We start from the raw sequence: 19810 nt of genomic DNA, 5'->3' as shown, positions 1-19810 counted from the left end.
GTAAAGTAAGTAAGTGCTATTAATTAAATAAATCAATTTGAGACAGTCCAAATTAACAATATGCTCTTTGGAACATTCCTTGAAATTCATGTACATTTTTTCTTAAATATTTATGCTGGTCTATAATTTGCATTGGAAACCACGCCTATTACTGTAAATTAGATGCAATATAACGTATAGATTGATTAGTGATCTTGCAACATTTGGACCCACTGTATATCATTTTAATGCTGAAAAATAAAAGTTCATGGATATACATTGTCAACCATACAGAGATTCTATTTATGTACCGAGTGTGATGTGGTTAAGATTAGCCTCAAAATCCTTCAGAGTTCCTCCTCATAGAAGAGATATAAACCTCAGAGAATTCCTGAATGAAAATAAACATCAAGCATTTAAAGACAGATATTCAAATGATACTCTTTTTTTTGTGCTATAGAAGTCTATGCAGATATGAGGGTTGTGTAGTAGGGGATGTGTAGGGAAAAGTTCTGTGACTGTGGTCAGCCCACCTTGCATCTGGACTGGTGTGTCTCTAGCTTCTCTCTCAGAACTGAATTTTACAGGAACATATAAAGCAGACTCCGGAAGGCTGCATAGCACATCAGTTTATCATTACAGATCGTAAAATGTGTTTCCTTTATGCTCAGCTTCAGCCCATTTAGAGACTCTCTTACAACCTGAAGGCAGAAAAAAGGCATGAGATGCACATTACAGTGGATAAAAACAAGAATCCAGATGCTGGCACAGGTTTTGGTATATATTTGATTTTTCCTGTTTTTCTTGCTTCTGAGACTGAAGTCCCTTTAAAATGTAAATCAGAAGAGTGACACTTTTATTTCATTTCCATGCAGGTCTAAAGCAGTAAGTCGTTATGGATAGGCAGTTAGTCGTCTTTAATGAGAGGAGCGGTGAGCCGCAAACGGAAGACTGTGTGAGGCATACTGATTATTTCCAGTGATTCCTCCAGGTCTTTCATTTCACTAACAAGCTGAGAGGTATTCTTTTAAGTTTTGGTGGAACCTCCTGCCTTTATAACATGCAATATGGGTCAACACTGTCAGTTATAAAATATGATGTGCTAAAAATATTCATTATAATACGGAGTTCATCATGACTAGTTCATCATTCCCCTCTGTGAGACACATAATTTTACAGTGTTGACAGCTTTACAGTATTGAGTCCATATTTTAAAGAACATACATACCACATGTACACCACAACATTTAAATGTGGTCAGTAGCACTTTTAAAAAGAATTAATACTCATATTTAGCAAACTACATTAAATTAATGTTAGTTTGAACTTTCTATTCATCAAAGAATCATGGTTTCATAAAAAAAATATTAAGCAGCACTGTTTTCAACATTGATAATAAGAAGAAATGTTTCTTCAGCACTAAATCAGCATATTAGAATGATTTCTGAAGGATCATGTGACACTGATGACTGGAGTAATGATGCTGAAGATTCAGCTTTTCCTTCACAGGAATAAATTACATTTTAAAATATATTAAAACAGATATTTTAACTTATAATAATATTTCACAATATTAGTTTTATATGTATATTACTGTATTTTTGATCAAATAAATGCAGCATTGGTGAGCATGAAAGACTTTTTTTTTTTTTTTTTTAAAGACATTAAAAAACACTTACCGACCCGAAATCCTTGAATGGTAGTGTATGCGTCTTTATTTTCCAGCTATTTTTAAATTTCTGAAATTTTGTGTCTCCACAAAAAAGGCCATTTACAGCTTATGAACAATATATTTACTTGCCTTTCAAAATCCCTAAACTGTTGTTGCCAGAACGTTTACCTGCAATTAGATTGTTGAAACTTGAATAAAGAAAACTGGAAGTGAAAGGCTCAAATAAAGGAGAGACACCTCAATATTAATCAGCTCATTCATCAATCAAATCAAACACTTGCCAGGAGGCAAATTTCAGATATCTCATGGAGTTCCAGATCAATAAAAAACAGTCACTCATGCCAACTATAAAAAACAAAAAGGTTTGAAAACACTGACCTTTGTCATAATTTTTCAGTAGTATATATGAGGAAATATGAGGACCTGTGTATAGAGGATCTTTACATCTTAACTAAGACAATAGAGGACCCTGGAGTTAAAAAGGTTGAGAAGTGTTGCTCTAAATATCCTGATGATTTTGGTCATCTCAAAACAAACATATCTCTTTTCTTAAATTGCAGAATCATTTTTCATTAAGTATTCCCCAAACTGAACTGAAAATATTTTGTTTAATATTAAGGCCTTGTCCAAGGTCCTGAAAATAATTTTACCCTGTTTGCCCCATTTTTGAGGAAAACACTAAAAGTCCAGATAGGAGAGATACATGAGACAAGCCTAACACATGTTTTCATACAATGAAATCCAATCTGAAACTATGAAAATGATTCCACATGATGTGATATACTAGATATCTAGTATTAAACAATGAACCAAAAATGTATACAATTTTGAACTTTTAATGGGCCAAATAATACAAAACATTGCAAAATACTATCAACTGCTTCAAACAATTTACCTATAACCCAAAATAAAAGTTGTTTATATAGCGATTGAATGACATATAAATAACTATAAATGCTGAAATATCTCTCACAGTTAAATTTATTAGTTCATCCTTCTCTCCTGGTTACACCGTTTGAACTACTTTCTCTAAAAGATGAAACTTCAAAGTGACAGACTTTCTTATGACACTGCTTCTAACTTCACAAACAAGATAATATTACAGACACAAAACAGCTTATCTTTTCACAGTAAAACTGTGTTGAGGTTGCATTGACAGTTTGCATGAAGAATATATAAATATTTTTTCGAATATTACTGACCTTGTGTAATACTAAATGTAAAAGGAAGAACAGCACTTATAGATTTGTATCAATACTGGAATCAGAAAGAGCTCAGTGTTGGCTGATTGATTTCTAGGGCTCAATACTGTTAGACCACAATTTCATTTATCATTTTTTGGGAAATTAAAGGAATAAGAAGTACCATAATACTTGCTTCTATTAAGATCCTTTTCTGATTACCTGTTAGTTACTAACAATTCAAGTAAGTCAATACTGATAATGTCACTTGTTAAAATCCCCTTATATACTACCAGTTTCTCAAAGCTGCATTTATTTGATCAAAAATACAATAAAAACAGCAATACTATGAAATATTATTACAATTTTAAAGAACTGTAATTGATCAAAAGTGACAGTAAAAATGTTTATAATGTTACAAAAGACTTCTATTTCAAATAAATGCTGTTCTTTTGAACTTTCCATTCATCAGAGAATCCTGAAAAAACAATGCATCATGATTTCTACAAAAATATTAAGCAGCACAACTGGTTTCAACATTGATAATAATAAGAAATGTTTCTTGAGCTCTAAATTCAGCTTTGCCATCACAAAAATAAATGACATATTGAAATATATTCAAATAGATAATATTCATTTTAAATGGTAATATTTCTACTAATGCTGTTTTTATTGTATTTTCATCAAATAAATGCAGCCTAGTGTAAAGGCTCATACTACTGTAGAAAAAAAAAAACATCAAAACATCTTGGAAAAGAATTATTTGAGGTCAGGTGGTATGATGGCTACTGTGTTTGAGTGCTCGATATCGCCTTGTCCTGATCTCCATGTCATCATCCTGTTTGGAAGTTAAAAATCCTTAATATTATGATTAACCATACTAAAACATAACTAACACATCTTTGCAGTTATCTTACTGTGTCAGCCGTATCTGCTGTCTCCTCCTCCTCCTCCTCTTCCTCCTCTTCTTCTTCAGTATGATCACTGTGTTCACTGTTTGGATTGGACAAATCGAAGTCTGACAGTACTGCATCTTCATCATAGTCTGTCTGGTACTCAGACTCCTCTGTGTGTGAGAGAATGTGAGAAACAACACAAAGATGAGAAAAGAACTTGGAAAAAGGACATGACTGAAGATGGTCTAGTCCTCACCATCCACAACGGCCTGCTTCACTGGCTCTATTCTGGACACTATTTCAGCCAGATCAGTGAAAGAAGCATTGGGACAGGTCACCTGAACGACAGATAATCATGACATTAGTTTGTGAGGAAACAGCCTGATGCTGTGATAAACCAAGTTCATTCAAACCCTCTTACATTTGTGCTCCTAGATTTGTGGAATTCTTCTTGATGTTGGTCTTTGAGCATAGTCTCCCTCACTCCACTCCGACACCACACATCAAACACGGTTTTCCCATGCAGGTAGCCAACATCCTGCAACACCAGAAAGGTTGTTGTTACAGTCAAAGCCAAGGCAACAGAAGTTTCTATGAGGATGACAGGCTACTCACAGCAATCTCATCAAATTTGCCAAAATCCAAAGTGCCATAGCGATCTATGGGTGGACGAAGGTACTCGCAGTAATCACTGTCTTTTACCAGCTCTAGTTGACGCACAGAACACACGTAGGCCAGACGGGTCTGAATCTCTGCCATGTTCAACACCTAAAGGATTCGAAGTCATGAATTTGAAAAAAATGGGTAACACTTTAGAATAGGGAACACATATAAACTTTTAACTACAACTTTTCCCTCAATAAACTGCTTATTAATAGTTAGTATGGTAGTTGTTAAGTTTAGGTATTGGGTAAGATTAAGAATGTAGAATAAGGTCATGCAGAATAAGGCATTAAAGGTGCCCTAGAACTAGTTTAACAAGATGTAATATAAGTCTAAGGTGTCCCCTGAATGTGTCTGTGAAGTTTCAGCTCAAAATACCCCATAGATTTTTTTTTAATTAATTTTTTTAACTGCCTATTTTCAGCCATAATTACATATGCAACGATTTAGCGTGCGGCCCCTTTAAATCTGCCGCTCCCCTGCCCACGAGCTCGCGACTGCCTTAAACAGCATTTAAACAAAGTTCACACAGCTAATATAACCCTCAAAATGGATCTTTACAAAGTGTTCGTCATTCATACTGGATGCATGCATCAATTCCTGTGAGTATAGTATTTATTTGGATGTTTACATTTGATCCTGAATGAGTTTGATAGTGCTCAGTGGCTAAAGCTAACATTACACACTGTTGGAGAGATTTATAAAGAATGAAGTTGTGTTTATGAATTATACAGACTGCAAGTGTTTAAAAATGAAAATAACGACAGTCTTGTCTCTCTGAATACAGTAAAAAACGATGGTAACTTTAACCACATTTAACAGTACATTAGCAACATGCAAACAAAACATTTAGAAAGAAGATTTACAAATGTCACTAAAAATATCATGATATCATGGATCATGTCAGTTATTATTGCTCCATCTGCCATTTTTTGCTATTGTTCTTGCTTGCTTACCTAGTCTGATGATTCAGCTGTGCAGATCCAGAGGTTAATACTGGCTGCCCTTGTCTAATGCATTGAACATGGGCTGGCATATGCAAATATTGCGGGCGTACAACCCCGACTGTTACAGTCGGTGTTATGTTGAGATTGGCCTGTTCTTCGGAGGTCTTTTAAACAAATGAGATTTATATAAGAAGGAGGAAACAATGGTGTTTGAGACTCACTGTATGTCATTTCCATGTACTGAACTCTTGTTATTCAACTATGCCGAGGTAAATTCAATTTTTCATTCGATGGCACCTTTAATATGTACTTAATAAGAACTAATAAATAGCCAATATTCTAGTAATATGCATGTTAATAAGCAACTAGTTAAAAGACCCTAAAATAAAGTGTTACCAAAAAATGCATATTTTTTGATAAAAAAAAAAAATAAATAAATTTATGTTCAATGAATGAAGGGAAGTAAGGTGATGATGAGAAACACTCTTTTTTAAATTAATAAGGTTTTAAAAGAATATATGTATGTATGTATGTATAATTCGGTAACACTTTAGTATAGGGAACACACATTCACTATTAACTATGACTTTTCCTTCAATAAACTCCTAATTTACTGTGTATTAATAGTTAGTAAGCTAGTTGTTGGTAGTGGTTAAGTTCAGGTATTGGGAAGAATAAAGGGATGTAGAATAAGGTCATGCAGAATAAGACATTAATATGTGCTTTATAAGTACTAATAAACAGCCAATATGCAGGCTAATAAGCAACTAGTTAAAAGTGATATTTGTTCCCCATACTGAAGTTTTACCTATAATTCATATAAGATTTAATTGACTAACCCTTTTAAATCACATATTCAATCATTGTCAAATATCTGACCTTTACTCTTTCTGTCAGCGGGTTCAAGCGTTTCCATAGCAGCCACCATCCAGATAAAGAGTCTCCATAGTTGGTCAGATCGGTCTCATCCTGACTACCGACATCAACGGCAATCACCATCTTGGCACCCAAGGAGCGAGCTATGTCAGCTTTAAAGAAATTTACACTGTTAATGTTTATGAAATCTTAATGCTTTATAGTTTACATTTAGCAGTTTAGATCCAGGCAATAAGATCTACAGCTGGCAACAATATAAATGATCAACCATATGAGATTTGCTATATAGTATACATGGCTCTACAGGTAAAAACTGTAAATGTAACGCCTATAATAAACTGTAATTTTGCAATGTAAGAGTACAATAAGGCACTTAACCAGGTAGGTTATTGATGTAGCCTCCATCCATGAGCAAGTGCCCATCTTTAGGGTCACATAAAGGGGGAAGATATCCAGATAGAGACATACTGGCACGCACATACCTCCACAGAGAGCCTAAAAAAGAGTGTACATGCTAAAATCTGTCACGAAAGATGAGATGGAGATGACAAGGTACAGAGATGAAGTAGTAACCATAAGTGTGCACTCTCATGGAGGAGGCAGTGATGTCTGTAGTGATGTTGAAATATGGGATCCAAAGGTCCTATTATAAAAAAAAAGAGATATGCACAAAGTTTAGACTTATTTAAGAATAGGATGTTTATATAATTGTTTATAATAGCTTGTATTGTGCAGTGGCAAGTGCCAATCAATTGAACCTCAATCTGTTTGTCTTGGAAGATTCCACTAATGCTGGAGTTAAATGATGCTCCAGTAAACATGGATGTCACTGGGTAGGTCAAGTCTGTGATCTTCTTAAATATGGATCCAAAATCCTATTGTGCACATAGAAAAATAAATCTCAATGATGGTTCTACATGTATGAATTTAAGTGTTCAGTTCTTAGAGGACTCACCATGGCCCACTGGCGTGCCCTAATTGTCATACGACTGACGCTTCGCTCTTCAGCATAGAGTGCTCCTATCAAGGAACCAATGGAGGTGCCGCCAATCAGATCTACAGGGATTCCTGCCTCACTCAGTGCCCGAATGATGCCCACCTGAGAGCAGCCTCTGTGGGTGTTTTCAAATTCACACATGGGCTTAGAGTTCTTACTTGTGCATTGTGTGACAGAATAATCTTTTTATAAAGCATTTTAAAGGTAAAGTGAGTAATTTTTTAATCTCTCATCCCAGTGTAAAACAAGTAAAAACAACTAAAAGTCAGGCATTTGTAGGCTGACTTCCTTAAAGAGTGTGAACACTAGTCCTGTGTTGCTTTGCAAACATTGCTGTGTTTGAGTGGTTCGACATGTCAACTTCTGGATCAACGAATGGCATGAGTTTGGGGTGGGGCTACCTGCTGGCGGACCAGGCAGACCAAAAAGGATGGCAGGAGGATTTGGGAAACCTATTATTGTTATTATTAAATTACACACTTCACCTTTAATCATACTTCATTTTGTAAACAAAGCCCGTATAAAAAGATTTAAAAGGTCAAGATGACAAGCATATATGGTTGCAGAAGCACAATTATTGTTAACATGCTATTCATAATTGCAGTAACAGAATTACACAATTGAAAAATTAAGTCACCACTATGTGAAAGTAGATTAGACAGATAACGGATTTTATGCCCCTTATATATATCATGTTTTGACCCACCTTTAACAAGTCGCTGATTACGACTGATAGCAGGCAGGGACAGAGAGGAGACAAAGTGTCGCTATCATCGAGAGACATGCTGAGGATGTGAACCCCAAAACAACACTAATGGGTTAGAAATGACTATATTATGATTAGTTGATGGGCACAAAATTACAAGACACTTGTAATAGTGCAAAGGATATACACTTCAAGAGACCATTGGACTACAATGATTGAATAAGTATGGGGAAAATCAGTCAATGTTCCACTAACATCAACATGCTTTTACTAGATTATTCAAGTGAGAAATGGTGTTGGCAGAAGGCCAGGTGGATTTAAGAGGAACAGAATTATTGGTGATGAAGGGCAAGATAGATTTGTACCTGGCCCCCCCTCCTCCCAGCACCAGAGCGATAGCATTTCCTGTCAGGATCCGAGCCAGACGCGAGAAGTCAGAATGCCGGTCGGGAGGCTTCTCACATACCCGCTGATACATCTCTCTCTGACAGGATGGGAGGAAAGTGGGAGTTTGCGCGGATAAGAGATGATAATGATTAGATTAGACAGAGAAAAAGTTTTGAAGAATGTTCACGTTACAATAAAATTGGATGGGGACCAGCATGGCCTGTTTTATAGAAACTTCCTATCTTAATTGCTGACTTAAAATTTGAAAAGTTACTAAAAAGATAGGGTAGGGTTCTAAGATAGCATGTTTCTGTAATACAGCCCAAGGTATTGTCAAGCTCAAAAAAGGACTAAAAAGCACTATAAAAGCATCATAAAATAGTCACAGTAGTCTACACAACTCATGCACCATTCTTCTGAAGCCATATGATAGCTTTGCTTAAAAAAATGTTCTCATTACTCACTGCAAATCTTACTTTAAAATCTTGATTGAAAGGTTGGTCTCTTGGTTGGTCTACAAAGCTCCTTAATTTGATTATTTTAAGAAATTGCTCCAAACACACCTTTTTAATAAAGTTTTTAAAATGTAATTACTGTTCTTAGAATGAATGTACCATGTATTATGTTTTGTGTGTGTGTGTGTGTGTGTGTGGATGTTTTATGTATTTGAGAATAAGAAAGGTGCATTATAAATTAATATTTATTTTTATGAACTATCATTGTCAAATTGGACATTCTGCTATAAATAATATTCAAACATAAAAATGTGTTCATCCTGCGACGCTACATAGGACAAGTGGTTTGGAAAATAGATGGATTCTCTGTGGCTTGATATTGACATTCACATTCATATTGACATTCATTTTGCAAAAACAGCAGAATGTTAGCAGTGGTACCAGTTTGGGTAGACTCCTCTTGGAGAAGACCCTGTGAGGGCACGACAGGTGCAGATGTCTAGAGATCCAGCTGCGCATGTTGAGCCATTCTGCTGTTCCACTGGGTGGAGGCCCGTCCTCACGGTGCAACAGGATCAGCTGCTTCTGAGCTCTCACGGCACTGCTCTCCAGCATACGCTCCAGCTGACACCACAAACAAAGCCAAAGAGCTTTGTTGACCAAATCATTTAATAGAAATGTATATGCAGAAATTAAATTAATTCATATCAATATGTTGGCCCCTGTAAGGAAATCCCGTCTATGTAAAATAAATCATTTTTATGAGGCTACTGATATGACTGGAGTCTTCATCTCATGTGAGTTTTCTTGAGTTTGTTTAAAAGTATTCTTCAAAAGTACTATTTACTTCTTTATACACCAAGCCTTTTTAATGATAATTCACCTCTCCCACAGTGGGCTCCTGTTCCCCCAGACCCACTATGATGATGCAGTCAGCCTGTCTGATGCAACGTTGAGTCCAAGGAGTCAGAGAACTGTCAGACTGATATAGAACAATCCGGTGGATGTCCTCTTGTTGACCCAACCAGCTTGACAAACGGTACTCATGAACACTGAAAAGGAAATAATAAAGTATCCATATGAACAGTAAATCACAGGAAACAAAAAGACAACATTTGACTAATGTCACTAAAAAAAAATCTAAATTTTTAAACCCATCTTAAATGGTATGCAATATTAGAATTAGTGCACCCTAAATCATAGTACATTAAAAATAGCATGTCAAAGATGCCTTGATGATATATCTTGTGGGTTTCTAGTCAGTGAATTTACAAAGTGTGCCTTTTTTTCAGCCAATGTTGCCCATGATCTCCTGCACAATGTGGCTGTTCTCTTTTTCAGCTGCAGGAAGATGGTAATGAATGCCAAAGTTGCTTCAGTGAACCTAAGAGTTAAGTAGGCCCTAAAAATCATTTTTGAGGTAAAGCATTTAGCTAGATGTTAACACCTATGTGAAAATGTCTGTGAAATCCAGATGGCATACTGTCTTTATACATGCATAAAAGTATGTTTTCACACTTTTAATGCATACACAGTATGCAAGTACTGTATGAAAATCTCACCTGTCCAAGGCTGCAACACCTAGGTGCTGTCTGATGATATCACTGGTTAGAAGCAAAGTGGGGCCTAATCAAAACAAAATGAAGTTAGTTAAGACTTAGTGGCCTGGTTTCACAGACAGGGCTTAGATTAAGCCAGGATTAGGCCTTAGTTCAATTAGAACAATTAAGTAGCTTTTTATAAAGGTGCCCCTAGGAAAAAAAACATTACTGATGTACCTCTTGAGACAAAACAATGACACTGACATATTTTTAAGATATGACGTTAAGATATAACATTGAGGCAAATTAAGGAGGGAACAGCTGACCAATGGCACTGAGAGCATGCTGCAGCTCCAGCGTGAAGGCAGTCAAAGGCACCTCCTCAGAAACAGGCAGAATGGCGACCGTTGACAGATTGGCGGCTGGGTTACCTGTGTCCCACTTGCTGGTTGGGGTGCGAAAACCCAGGCTACAAACTGTGGAGATCATTAGTGTTCATTAGAGAAAATACAAAATGCAAACACACACAAATGTTTCACAAACACACACCTGATAGTGGATCATTCACTTGCTGCATGTTACCCAAGATTTTCTGCCCAAGAAGATGAATCAGACGAGTTACAACCTATGAAAGAGCGTGACGTGTTAATATATATGCAAATAATATCATGAGATGTGTTAATGAATTTATAAAAATGTTTAGATGGTCTAACCTGTGGGTATTTCCTCTTAATAGAGTTGAGAGCTCCCTCAGGCAGTTTGGCCAGTTCAGAGTCTCGGACTGCGTGGACTGTGGTGGCTCTGTTCAAATGAGTCAAAGTTTCCACCTAACACCAACACACATACTTTTAACAGATGGAAACTGCAGCAACATTTGTTTAAAGATCCTACAATAGCAAAATTATTTTCTTTACTGTAATGAAATTCTTAGTAAAGCCTTTATAAATAGTCAACAGCCCACAGTTTGTTACTTGCTGTTGAAACTATGTAGAAGGTGGTATTACGAGGAGAGGAAATTCTCATTCTAGAGATAAGGATAAGTAAGTATGTGGCCCTGAACAGGAGATTTCATCAAAATGGGCGATTTTACCCAGAGTAGAAATACTGTGCATTTAAAATATATCTTATAAAAGTTTATTTTGGCAACTTTTAAAAGTATACTAGATAGGCTAAAAGCTAACAGACACAGAAACAAAAAAGTAATCAAGTTTTTAAATGAGTAAAATTAGTTCTAGTATTAAGTAATAGAAAATAAGAAATATTCATACATACATATATACATGTCACCACTCACCACACCAATGAGGTCTCCCCGTCCATACTCTCCAGCAAGCTCTTTTTTCCCATCATCCTTCATGATGACAGAGCGCAAGCGGCCACTCAGAACAATGAAAGTGCTGTCTGACTTATCACCTTGTCTGAGAAAGACAAAAAAGAAAAAGTAAAGTATTACATGCATTCTCAGATTATAACAAAATAAAAGCAGTGAGCAGTAAATCTGAGATCCAGATCCACATCTGGAACTGTATAGATATTGTATAGAAAAAGTGTGCATACCTATAGACAGCCCGTCCGGCTTCCAGTGCCATCCAGTCCAGGGCAAAGTCAATCTGTCGGACAAAGGGGGAGACCCTCCGTACCACGGTGTGAGCGACATGTAACACCATTCGAGGCTCAGCACGCATTATCCTAGAGTATAAGTTACACAGTTGACATGTTAATCAGTGTTCTGATATGCTATACTTAATTTGATAATATTTTAAACAACATGTTTATAATTGTTATATAATTATTTTTTATTTAAATGTATTTATTTATTGTATAATTATATTATTATTGATTTATGACCTACAAAAAAGCTAAAAGGTGATTAAAGGAACACTCCACTTTTTTTGAAAATAGGCTCATTTTCCAACTCCCCTAGAGTTAAACAGTTGAGTTTTACCGTTTTCAAATCCATTCAGCCGATCTCCGGTTCTGGCGGTACCACTTTTAGCATAGCTTAGCATAGTTCATTGAATCTGATTAGACCGTTAGCATCGCGCTTAAAAATGACCAAAGAGTTTTGATATTTTTCCTATTTAAAACTTGACTATTCTGTAGTTAAATCGTGTACTAAGACCGACAGAAAATGAAAAGTTGTGATTTTCTAGGCTGATATGGCTAGGAACTATACTCTCATTCCAGCGTAATAATCAAGGAACTTTGCTGCCGTTCCATGGCTGCAGCAGTGCAATGATATTACGCAGCGCCCGTGAGCCCCTGCTTGCACAGGGAACGTGCCTTGCAACCATGGAGACGTTTGTGAGAGACGCTGCGTAATATCATTGCACTGCTGCAGCCATGATACGGCAGCAAAGTTCCTTGATTATTACGCTGGAATGAGAGTATAGTTCCTAGCCATATCGGCCTAGAAAATCGCAAATTTTCATTTTCTGTCGGTCTTAGTACACGATTTAACTACAGAATAGTCAAGTTAGGAAAAATATCAAAACTCTTTGGTCATTTTTAAGCGCGATGCTAACGGTCTAATCAGATTCAATGAACTATGCTAAGCTATGCTAAAAGTGGTACCGCCAGAACCGGAGATCAGCTGAATGGATTCGAAAACGGTAAAACTCAACTGTTTAACTCTAGGGGAGTTGGAAAATGAGCCTATTTTCAAAAAAAGTGGAGTGTTCCTTTAAAAATGTTGAAAACACCTACACTAAAAACCAAGTAAGTTTTGATAAACCCAAAAGGAAACAAGGGGGGAAAGACCTCATGGCTTGGTATCTTTTATCAGATCAGCTTACTATATAACTGCTTGAAAGTATCAAATGATGAATTTTTCTCAGATTTTTCTCAGTACATTTGCTTTAAGTGAAATTTGGTGCACATACTCATAGAAGTGTGCTTTGGAGATAGACAGGAAGCAGCAGTCACGGTGGGCACGCACAGAAAAGATGAGAGGCTCTCCTGTGAGAACAGCCAGGTGGCCCACCATCTCTCCAGGGTGAGTCACAAAAAGACATGTTTCTTTTTCTCTGTCAATCATTCTCTGGTACACATGAAGAGCTCCTGAGATGACAAACTGCACACTCACATCCTGTCACAGACACAAAGTAGAAATGGATTCACAATGGATTACACTGTTACTGAAAAATGGAGGGGAGTCAAAGTGACAGGTAACTTTTTACCTGGTCTCCCTCACTTGCAACCACAGAGCCCGCTTTAACTTGTCTCAGAGTCACCCTGTCTTCCAGAAGACTGGGATCCTGGAGCACAAAGTACTGTTGTACTACCATGGCAATATTACAAATAGTATAACTATATTAAACTTGAGCAATATAAGTAATGTGGCCTGACCTGAAGCTGTATAATCTTGAGCAAGTCCTTCTTGGCAGCTTGGAAAATGGCATTAACTTTACAGTGATGGATGTGGCTGGAGTGACCCCCAGTGTCTGAGTAGTGAAACACAGCTGAAGGAGAATGTTGCAAAGTCACCGACTTCTTCCTAATAGACTTCAGTGCGGATGAGAGATAAAAACACACAAGCAATGTACAGAATATAAACAAACGTGAGAGGAAAAATAGGGCAGTTTATGGCTTCTTAATTGAATTTGTGATAAAATGATGCCAAGGTACCTTATGAATGACAATCGGACTTGAAGGGGCATTCTCTTTTGTAATGCTTGTTCTGTCACAGGCCATATTGTGGTCAGGAGACCCAGCTGTAAGATAAGCACATATTACCACACTCAAAAATGTCCAGTATGAATGCATTCAAGCTAGGTAGGGATGCATGATATTTGGGGAGAAAGTTAGTATTGGGTATTTTGTAAAAGGTGCATGGTGAAGCACTACCATGTGCACTGTCAAAAGGGGTTGACAGGGAGCGAGACTTCCTAAATAAAGCATTTGGAGTTTCTGTATGGATGGGCTTACCACCATCTGAAAACAAAAGAGCAAGTAAGACTCACAAGCTGTTTTATAACTCTTAGTGACAGGGTAATACCATAGTTTGAACAAAATTTTACTGGAAAGTCATATACCACAACAAGTCTGCATTAATATTTCTATATATAAATGTTTAACAGCAAATATTTGCATTTAACTACATGTCTAAGTAAACACATCATACCCTCTCCTCTGTACATCTGACTCGTGTCACTGTATTGGTCCAAGGACCTCTGTGAGACTTTGTCAGACACTTCCTCAATTGTCTGTGAGTGTCTGCGTAGTCCTTTGCCTGGACTGGCCTCTCCTACAACACCAGCCACTGACACAAGTGGAACAGCTTGACTTTCCTACATGATGTGACAGTAATGGACTATTCAACATATGTGCTGTAATAAATACTGTAATAGTGTAAAATATTTTCCAAAAGTAGAAATGATTTATATCATCTAACCGGATTGAAAAGTTCTGTGGTCAGGCCCAGATAGTTGTGAAGGGCAAGAAAGGTAACTCTCTGAAGTCGCACCATGATAATCTGAAAAAAAAAAGCAATGCCCCGTCATATATAGAATAAGCAGGTATTTCTAAAAACACTGTAGTAATGGCTGCTGAAAATGCCACTTTGCAATCACAGGAATAAATTACTTTTTAAAACAAACATTTAAAACCTAATATTTCACAATATTACTGTATTTTTTATATAAATGCAGCCTTTGTGAGCATAAGAGACTTCTTTCAAAAACTTTTTTAAAAGTCTTACCGACCCCCACTTTTGACAGTAGTGTATATTATGATTTAGATTATACCTGAACAACTCGGACTAGGGTCTCTGGGTATTTCTCGAAGACGGACTGGAAAGCCTGTGCAGGGAGCCGGAGAACAGTAGTTGGGGCTGCTGCTCTGGCTGAGACGGTTTTGTAGGGAGCTGGATAACCCTGCAGAATAAGTCAGTGGGCATGAAAACAGGTCAAAATACAGACATTTGCACATCAGAGTGGGTAAAAACAAGGCCAAATGGATTTTACAGTGATGACATCGAGGATGCTGAGAAGACTGTGAACACTGTCTCCAGGCAAAACGTGCTTCACCACAACCTCAGTCCCATCCTGAGCCAGAGAAAGCAAAAAACGCTTAGTCATAAAGTGGTACATCTATATAATATGCAGAACATAAACCTGATTAAAAAACAGGTATACTGAGACCGTTTGGCTCTTACACTCTCATGGATACACAGGTCAAGACGCCCATCCTGCACCACAAAGATGCTGTCATCAATGTCACCTGGCCGGAATAATCCTTCCCCTTGCTGCAGCTGCACAAACACCATATGTCGACACAGTTCCAGGAACAGAGGCTTCTCAAAATGACCCAGAACCCTAAGAAACACATATATTGTATATATAACATTGTCAGATCATTGGTCCTTGGATTCTGTGCACTGTTTATTATGGAAAAAAAATCGATAGCTCTTGTAAGATGGCATGACAAGGTACCAACCTCACATTTTTCAGCATATACAGGACTTCAGAGGGCAGGTGAGAGTTCTGCATGTCAAATTCAGTCAGATCCGCTTCCAAGAGTGAAGGAGGGGGTTCTTTCGGTTGCAGGGTTGGTGGCTCCTTTCGGATACGCAGGATTCTGATCAAGAGATGAATAGGATGTTAAGATGATTTTGTGGATATGGATTTGCTTTCAAATGTGTGTTCTTTCTTAATTTTTAACATACTTGCGAGCTATTGACAGAACTTTTGCTCTTTTTCTGGTTCGCTTTTGAGATACTAGACCTGCGGTGGGTGGTGAGGACAAGGTCTGGACCTGAATGGCCACAAATAACAATACTGAAATTTTAAAATCATCACATGACTATAATATCAACCACAGTTTTGATGAAAGTAACACTGGGAAGTTTTAGTACCTTCCTCATTATCTTCCTGCCATAAAACATCACTTTGTCTCTTTTTCTGAAACGATATTTAGGACCTTCATTTTGCTCTTCTCCTGGAAAATCAAAAGTAAAACAGTTTGTGAAACACTCTCTCAAAATGCTTATCAAACAAGTATAAACCTAGTGGCGAAAACACTCACCAGCCTTGTACCTTCTGTACAGAAAAAAGGCAACAATACTGATAAGTGAAACTGCAACAGCAGCTCCAATCAGCACTCCAGTCCACTGTATTATGAAATGAGAACAAAGGAATGAATAAACATTGTCTGTGAGACAAACATTACAGACGACTGATTCACTAAAACGTGGAATTGTCATATACCATGGTGCTCTGCAACTGATCCTCTATGAAGTGTTGCACACGAGCCTTGATTTCACTCCCAGATGGCAGCATTACCTAGAATAGACAAAAATAGTGATTATTGTGATTGTGAAAAGAGAGCCTGAGCAAATACAACGCAAGGGCAAAACTGCTAACATAAAGGTTATTGCTTCAATCTCAAATGAGGTTGATCTGGGAAATGGGGAGTCATTTGATCACAGTCTTGTTCAATTGTTTCATTGTGTAAATCACAAGACAAATGCTTTTGGACAAAGTCCAGTTTACTCTAATGGGGTTGTCCCTTTAAATAGTGTACTGCAAGTCACTTTAGAAGAAAAATTGATAGTAATAGTAAATAAATAGCATGCCTTTGCTTTAAGCTGTCTTACCGGATAGATGCTGCACATATCATCTTGTTCTTTGTCTGCCATATCTTCATGACAGGATAAAACAGAAATAAACACATTTGACACAGACAGAAAAAAAAATTGAATTAAACTCACAATGTTCTTAAAATATGCAATGTCTATTAAAGAGGCATGAAACATTTTTATGTACATGCTTCACCCTCAGATACCCACTGTTAATTACAAGGTTAAAATAGTTACATAATACCTGTTTCTAATAAATATGGTTTAAAATTTAATGTAATAGCAGATCATATTCCAAAATGTGTCATAGCAACAAGTGTGACTGGAAAATATATGCAATTTGAATCTCCCAGGATGTCAATGTGGCCATGGCCTGTTGACACCATTACTGACTGTTTAGAATCAAATTTAGCAGGTATTTCAGCTCTAATGTTTCTTTTCAATTCCCATAATGTTTAATGATTCCAAAAACATTCTACCAAACTACAAATAAAAATGGCAGTGGTAGGGATTCTGTCAAATAGACCTGCAACAACCTGAGTCAGGGAACCATCTGACACTGATTGATTTCCTCACTGCAATCTGACACCCTCTGGTGTGATTTACTGAGACCCTCTGCCAGGAGGAAAAGTCAAACGCTCAACGCAGAATGAAGGTGAAACTAAAACTTAAATTTTAAGTGTGTTACACAAAAGGAAGAGCACTGAAAATGAGAATTTTGTTGGTTCAGGACTGCAGGAGGGATGTGGCTCTGGGTCAGAGGTAACTTAAACACAGCTGTGTTGTTTACATACACGCCGTGGCCGTAAACACGCACTTGTAATCAAATACCTTGTCAATCACTGTAACTAACTGTAACTAACAAGATTATAAAAACATGATTTGATTGTATAACGCTGAGATCCTGTATGCAAATAATGCCCACAAATAAATGGAATATACCTTTTGAACGGCGTTTCCAAACTCTGTTTTTGTCACTCTCAGTGCACTTTAGAGTCTCCCAGGGATTCCATTCACAATGTCAATCCTCACCGATTACACGTGTTGCCAGATCCTGAAAGAAAAACAACCCTCCCAGTCTGATTCAACCATAGACTGGATTCAACATGCGTAAACGAGCCCAGTTTCTTTCGTTAGGGCATTTGGATTATCGAGACAGGACAATCGCTTAATTTCCTTGATCAAAAGTTCTCAAACATAAACCTATGGCATAAACATACAGTAAGCCATTCACTGTTTAACTGCAAATCAATACCTTTTCAATAATTCGGGTTTTTTTTTTTTTTTTACTAAAAATAATTTAAAAAGTAATCAATAATGATATATATCTGCTGCATATATATTTGCTAAAATCATTTAAGTTAATTTTTTTTCCTCATTAATGTACACACAGCACCCCATATTGACAGAAAAACACAGAATTGTTGACATTTTTGCAGATTTATTAAAAAAGAAAAACTGAAATATCACATGGTCCTAAGTATTCAGACCCTTTGCTGTAACACTCATATATTTAACTCAGGTGCTGTCCATTTCTTCTGATCATCCTTGACATGGTTCTACACCTTCATTTGAGTCCAGCTGTGTTTGATTATACTGATTGGACATGATTAGGAAAGCCACAAACCTGTCTATATAAGACCTTACAGCTCACAGTGCATGTCAGAGCAAATGAGAATCATGAGGTCAAAGGAACTGCCTGAAGAGCTCAGAGACAGAATTGTGGCAAGGCACAGATCTGGCCAAGGTTACAAAAAAAAAAAAAAAAAAAAAAATTCTGCTGCACTTAAGGTTCCTAAGAGCACAGTGGCCTCCATAATCCTTAAATGGAAAACCTTTGGGACGACCAGAACCCTTCCTAGAGCTGGCCGTCCGGCCAAACTGAGCTATCAGGGGAGAAGAGCCTTGGTGAGAGAGGTAAAGAAGAACCCAAAGATCACTGTGGCTGAGCTCCAGAGATGCAGTCAGGAGATGGGAGAAAGTTGTAGAAAGTCAACCATCACTGCAGCCCTCCACCAGTCGGGGCTTTATGGCAGAGTGACCCGACGGAAGCCTCTCTTTATTGCAAGACACATGAAAGCCTGCATGGAGTTTGCTAAAAAACACCTGAAGGACTCCAAGATGGTGAGAAATAAGATTCTCTGGTCTGATGAGACCAAGATAGAACTTTTTGGCCTTAATTCTAAGCGGTATGTGTGGAGAAAACCAGGCACTGCTCATCTCCTGTCCAATACAGTCCCAACAGTGAAGCATGGTGGTGGCAGCATCATGCTGTGGGGGTGTTTTTCAGCTGCAGGGACAGGACGACTGGTTGCAATCGAGGGAAAGATGAATGCGGCCAAGTACAGAGATATACTGGACAAAAACCTTCTCCAGAGTGCTCAGGACCTCAGACTGGGCCGAAGGTTTACCTTCCAACAAGACAATGACCCTAAAAACACAGCTAAAATAACAAAGGAGTGGCTTCACAACAACTCCGTGACTGTTTTTGAATGGCCCAGCCAGAGCACTGACTTAAACCCAATTGAGCATCTCTGGAGAGACCTAAAAATGGCTGTCCACCAATGTTTATCATCCAACCTGACAGAACTGGAGAGGATCTGCAAGGAGGAATGGCAGAGGGTCCCCAAATCCAGGTGTGAAAAACTTGTTGCATCTTTTCCAAAAAGACTCTTGGCTGTATTATATCAAAAGGGTGCTTCTACTAAATACTGAGCAAAGGGTCTGAATACTTAGGACCATGTGATATTTCAGTTTTTCTTTTTTAATAAATCTGCAAAAATGTGAACAATTCTGTGTTTTTCTGTCAATATGGGGTGCTGTGTGTACATTAATGAGGAAAAAAATGAACTTAAATGATTTTAGCAAATGGCTGCAATATAACAAAGAGTGAAAAATTGAAGGGGGTCCTTCGTTTATATATATACCAGTGA

The 19810-nt window shown here is 37.4% G+C and overlaps 1 protein-coding gene across 2 annotated transcripts; it reads right to left on the bottom strand.

Annotated features, from left to right (window-relative positions):
• Positions 1–1811: 1811 nt before the first annotated feature.
• Positions 1812–17945, bottom strand: pnpla7b (patatin-like phospholipase domain containing 7b). 2 transcript variants are annotated; one of them, XM_067407246.1, is made up of 36 exons: positions 17820–17941; positions 16896–16939; positions 16507–16581; positions 16325–16409; positions 16155–16237; positions 15966–16054; positions 15737–15877; positions 15456–15615; positions 15265–15345; positions 15046–15174; positions 14694–14774; positions 14424–14589; positions 14147–14233; positions 13928–14013; positions 13649–13804; positions 13480–13557; positions 13183–13388; positions 11858–11989; positions 11595–11718; positions 11014–11127; positions 10850–10925; positions 10627–10776; positions 10322–10385; positions 9643–9811; positions 9201–9383; positions 8283–8401; positions 7170–7326; positions 6973–7089; positions 6788–6857; positions 6593–6709; positions 6218–6366; positions 4344–4496; positions 4150–4266; positions 3985–4066; positions 3750–3898; positions 1812–3670 (listed from the first exon to the last, which is right to left on the bottom strand). In XM_067407246.1, the coding sequence occupies exons 2-36, from the start codon at positions 16935–16937 to the stop codon at positions 3602–3604; spliced, it is 4056 nt and encodes a 1351-aa protein (XP_067263347.1). In that variant the 5' UTR covers positions 16938–16939; positions 17820–17941; the 3' UTR covers positions 1812–3601. The 2 variants fall into 2 exon arrangements, with proteins under 2 accessions (XP_067263347.1, XP_067263348.1); XM_067407247.1 differs by lacking the exons at positions 1812–3670; positions 3750–3898; positions 3985–4066; positions 4150–4266 and adding an exon at positions 5348–5502 and having other exon boundaries at positions 4364–4496; positions 17820–17945.
• Between the last annotated feature and the right edge of the window lie 1865 nt (positions 17946–19810).

The sequence above is a fragment of the Chanodichthys erythropterus genome, chromosome 13 (assembly GCF_024489055.1).
Source record: "Chanodichthys erythropterus isolate Z2021 chromosome 13, ASM2448905v1, whole genome shotgun sequence".
Taxonomy (NCBI): Eukaryota; Metazoa; Chordata; class Actinopteri; order Cypriniformes; family Xenocyprididae; genus Chanodichthys; species Chanodichthys erythropterus.
This window is presented reverse-complemented; position numbering and strand designations above follow the sequence as displayed.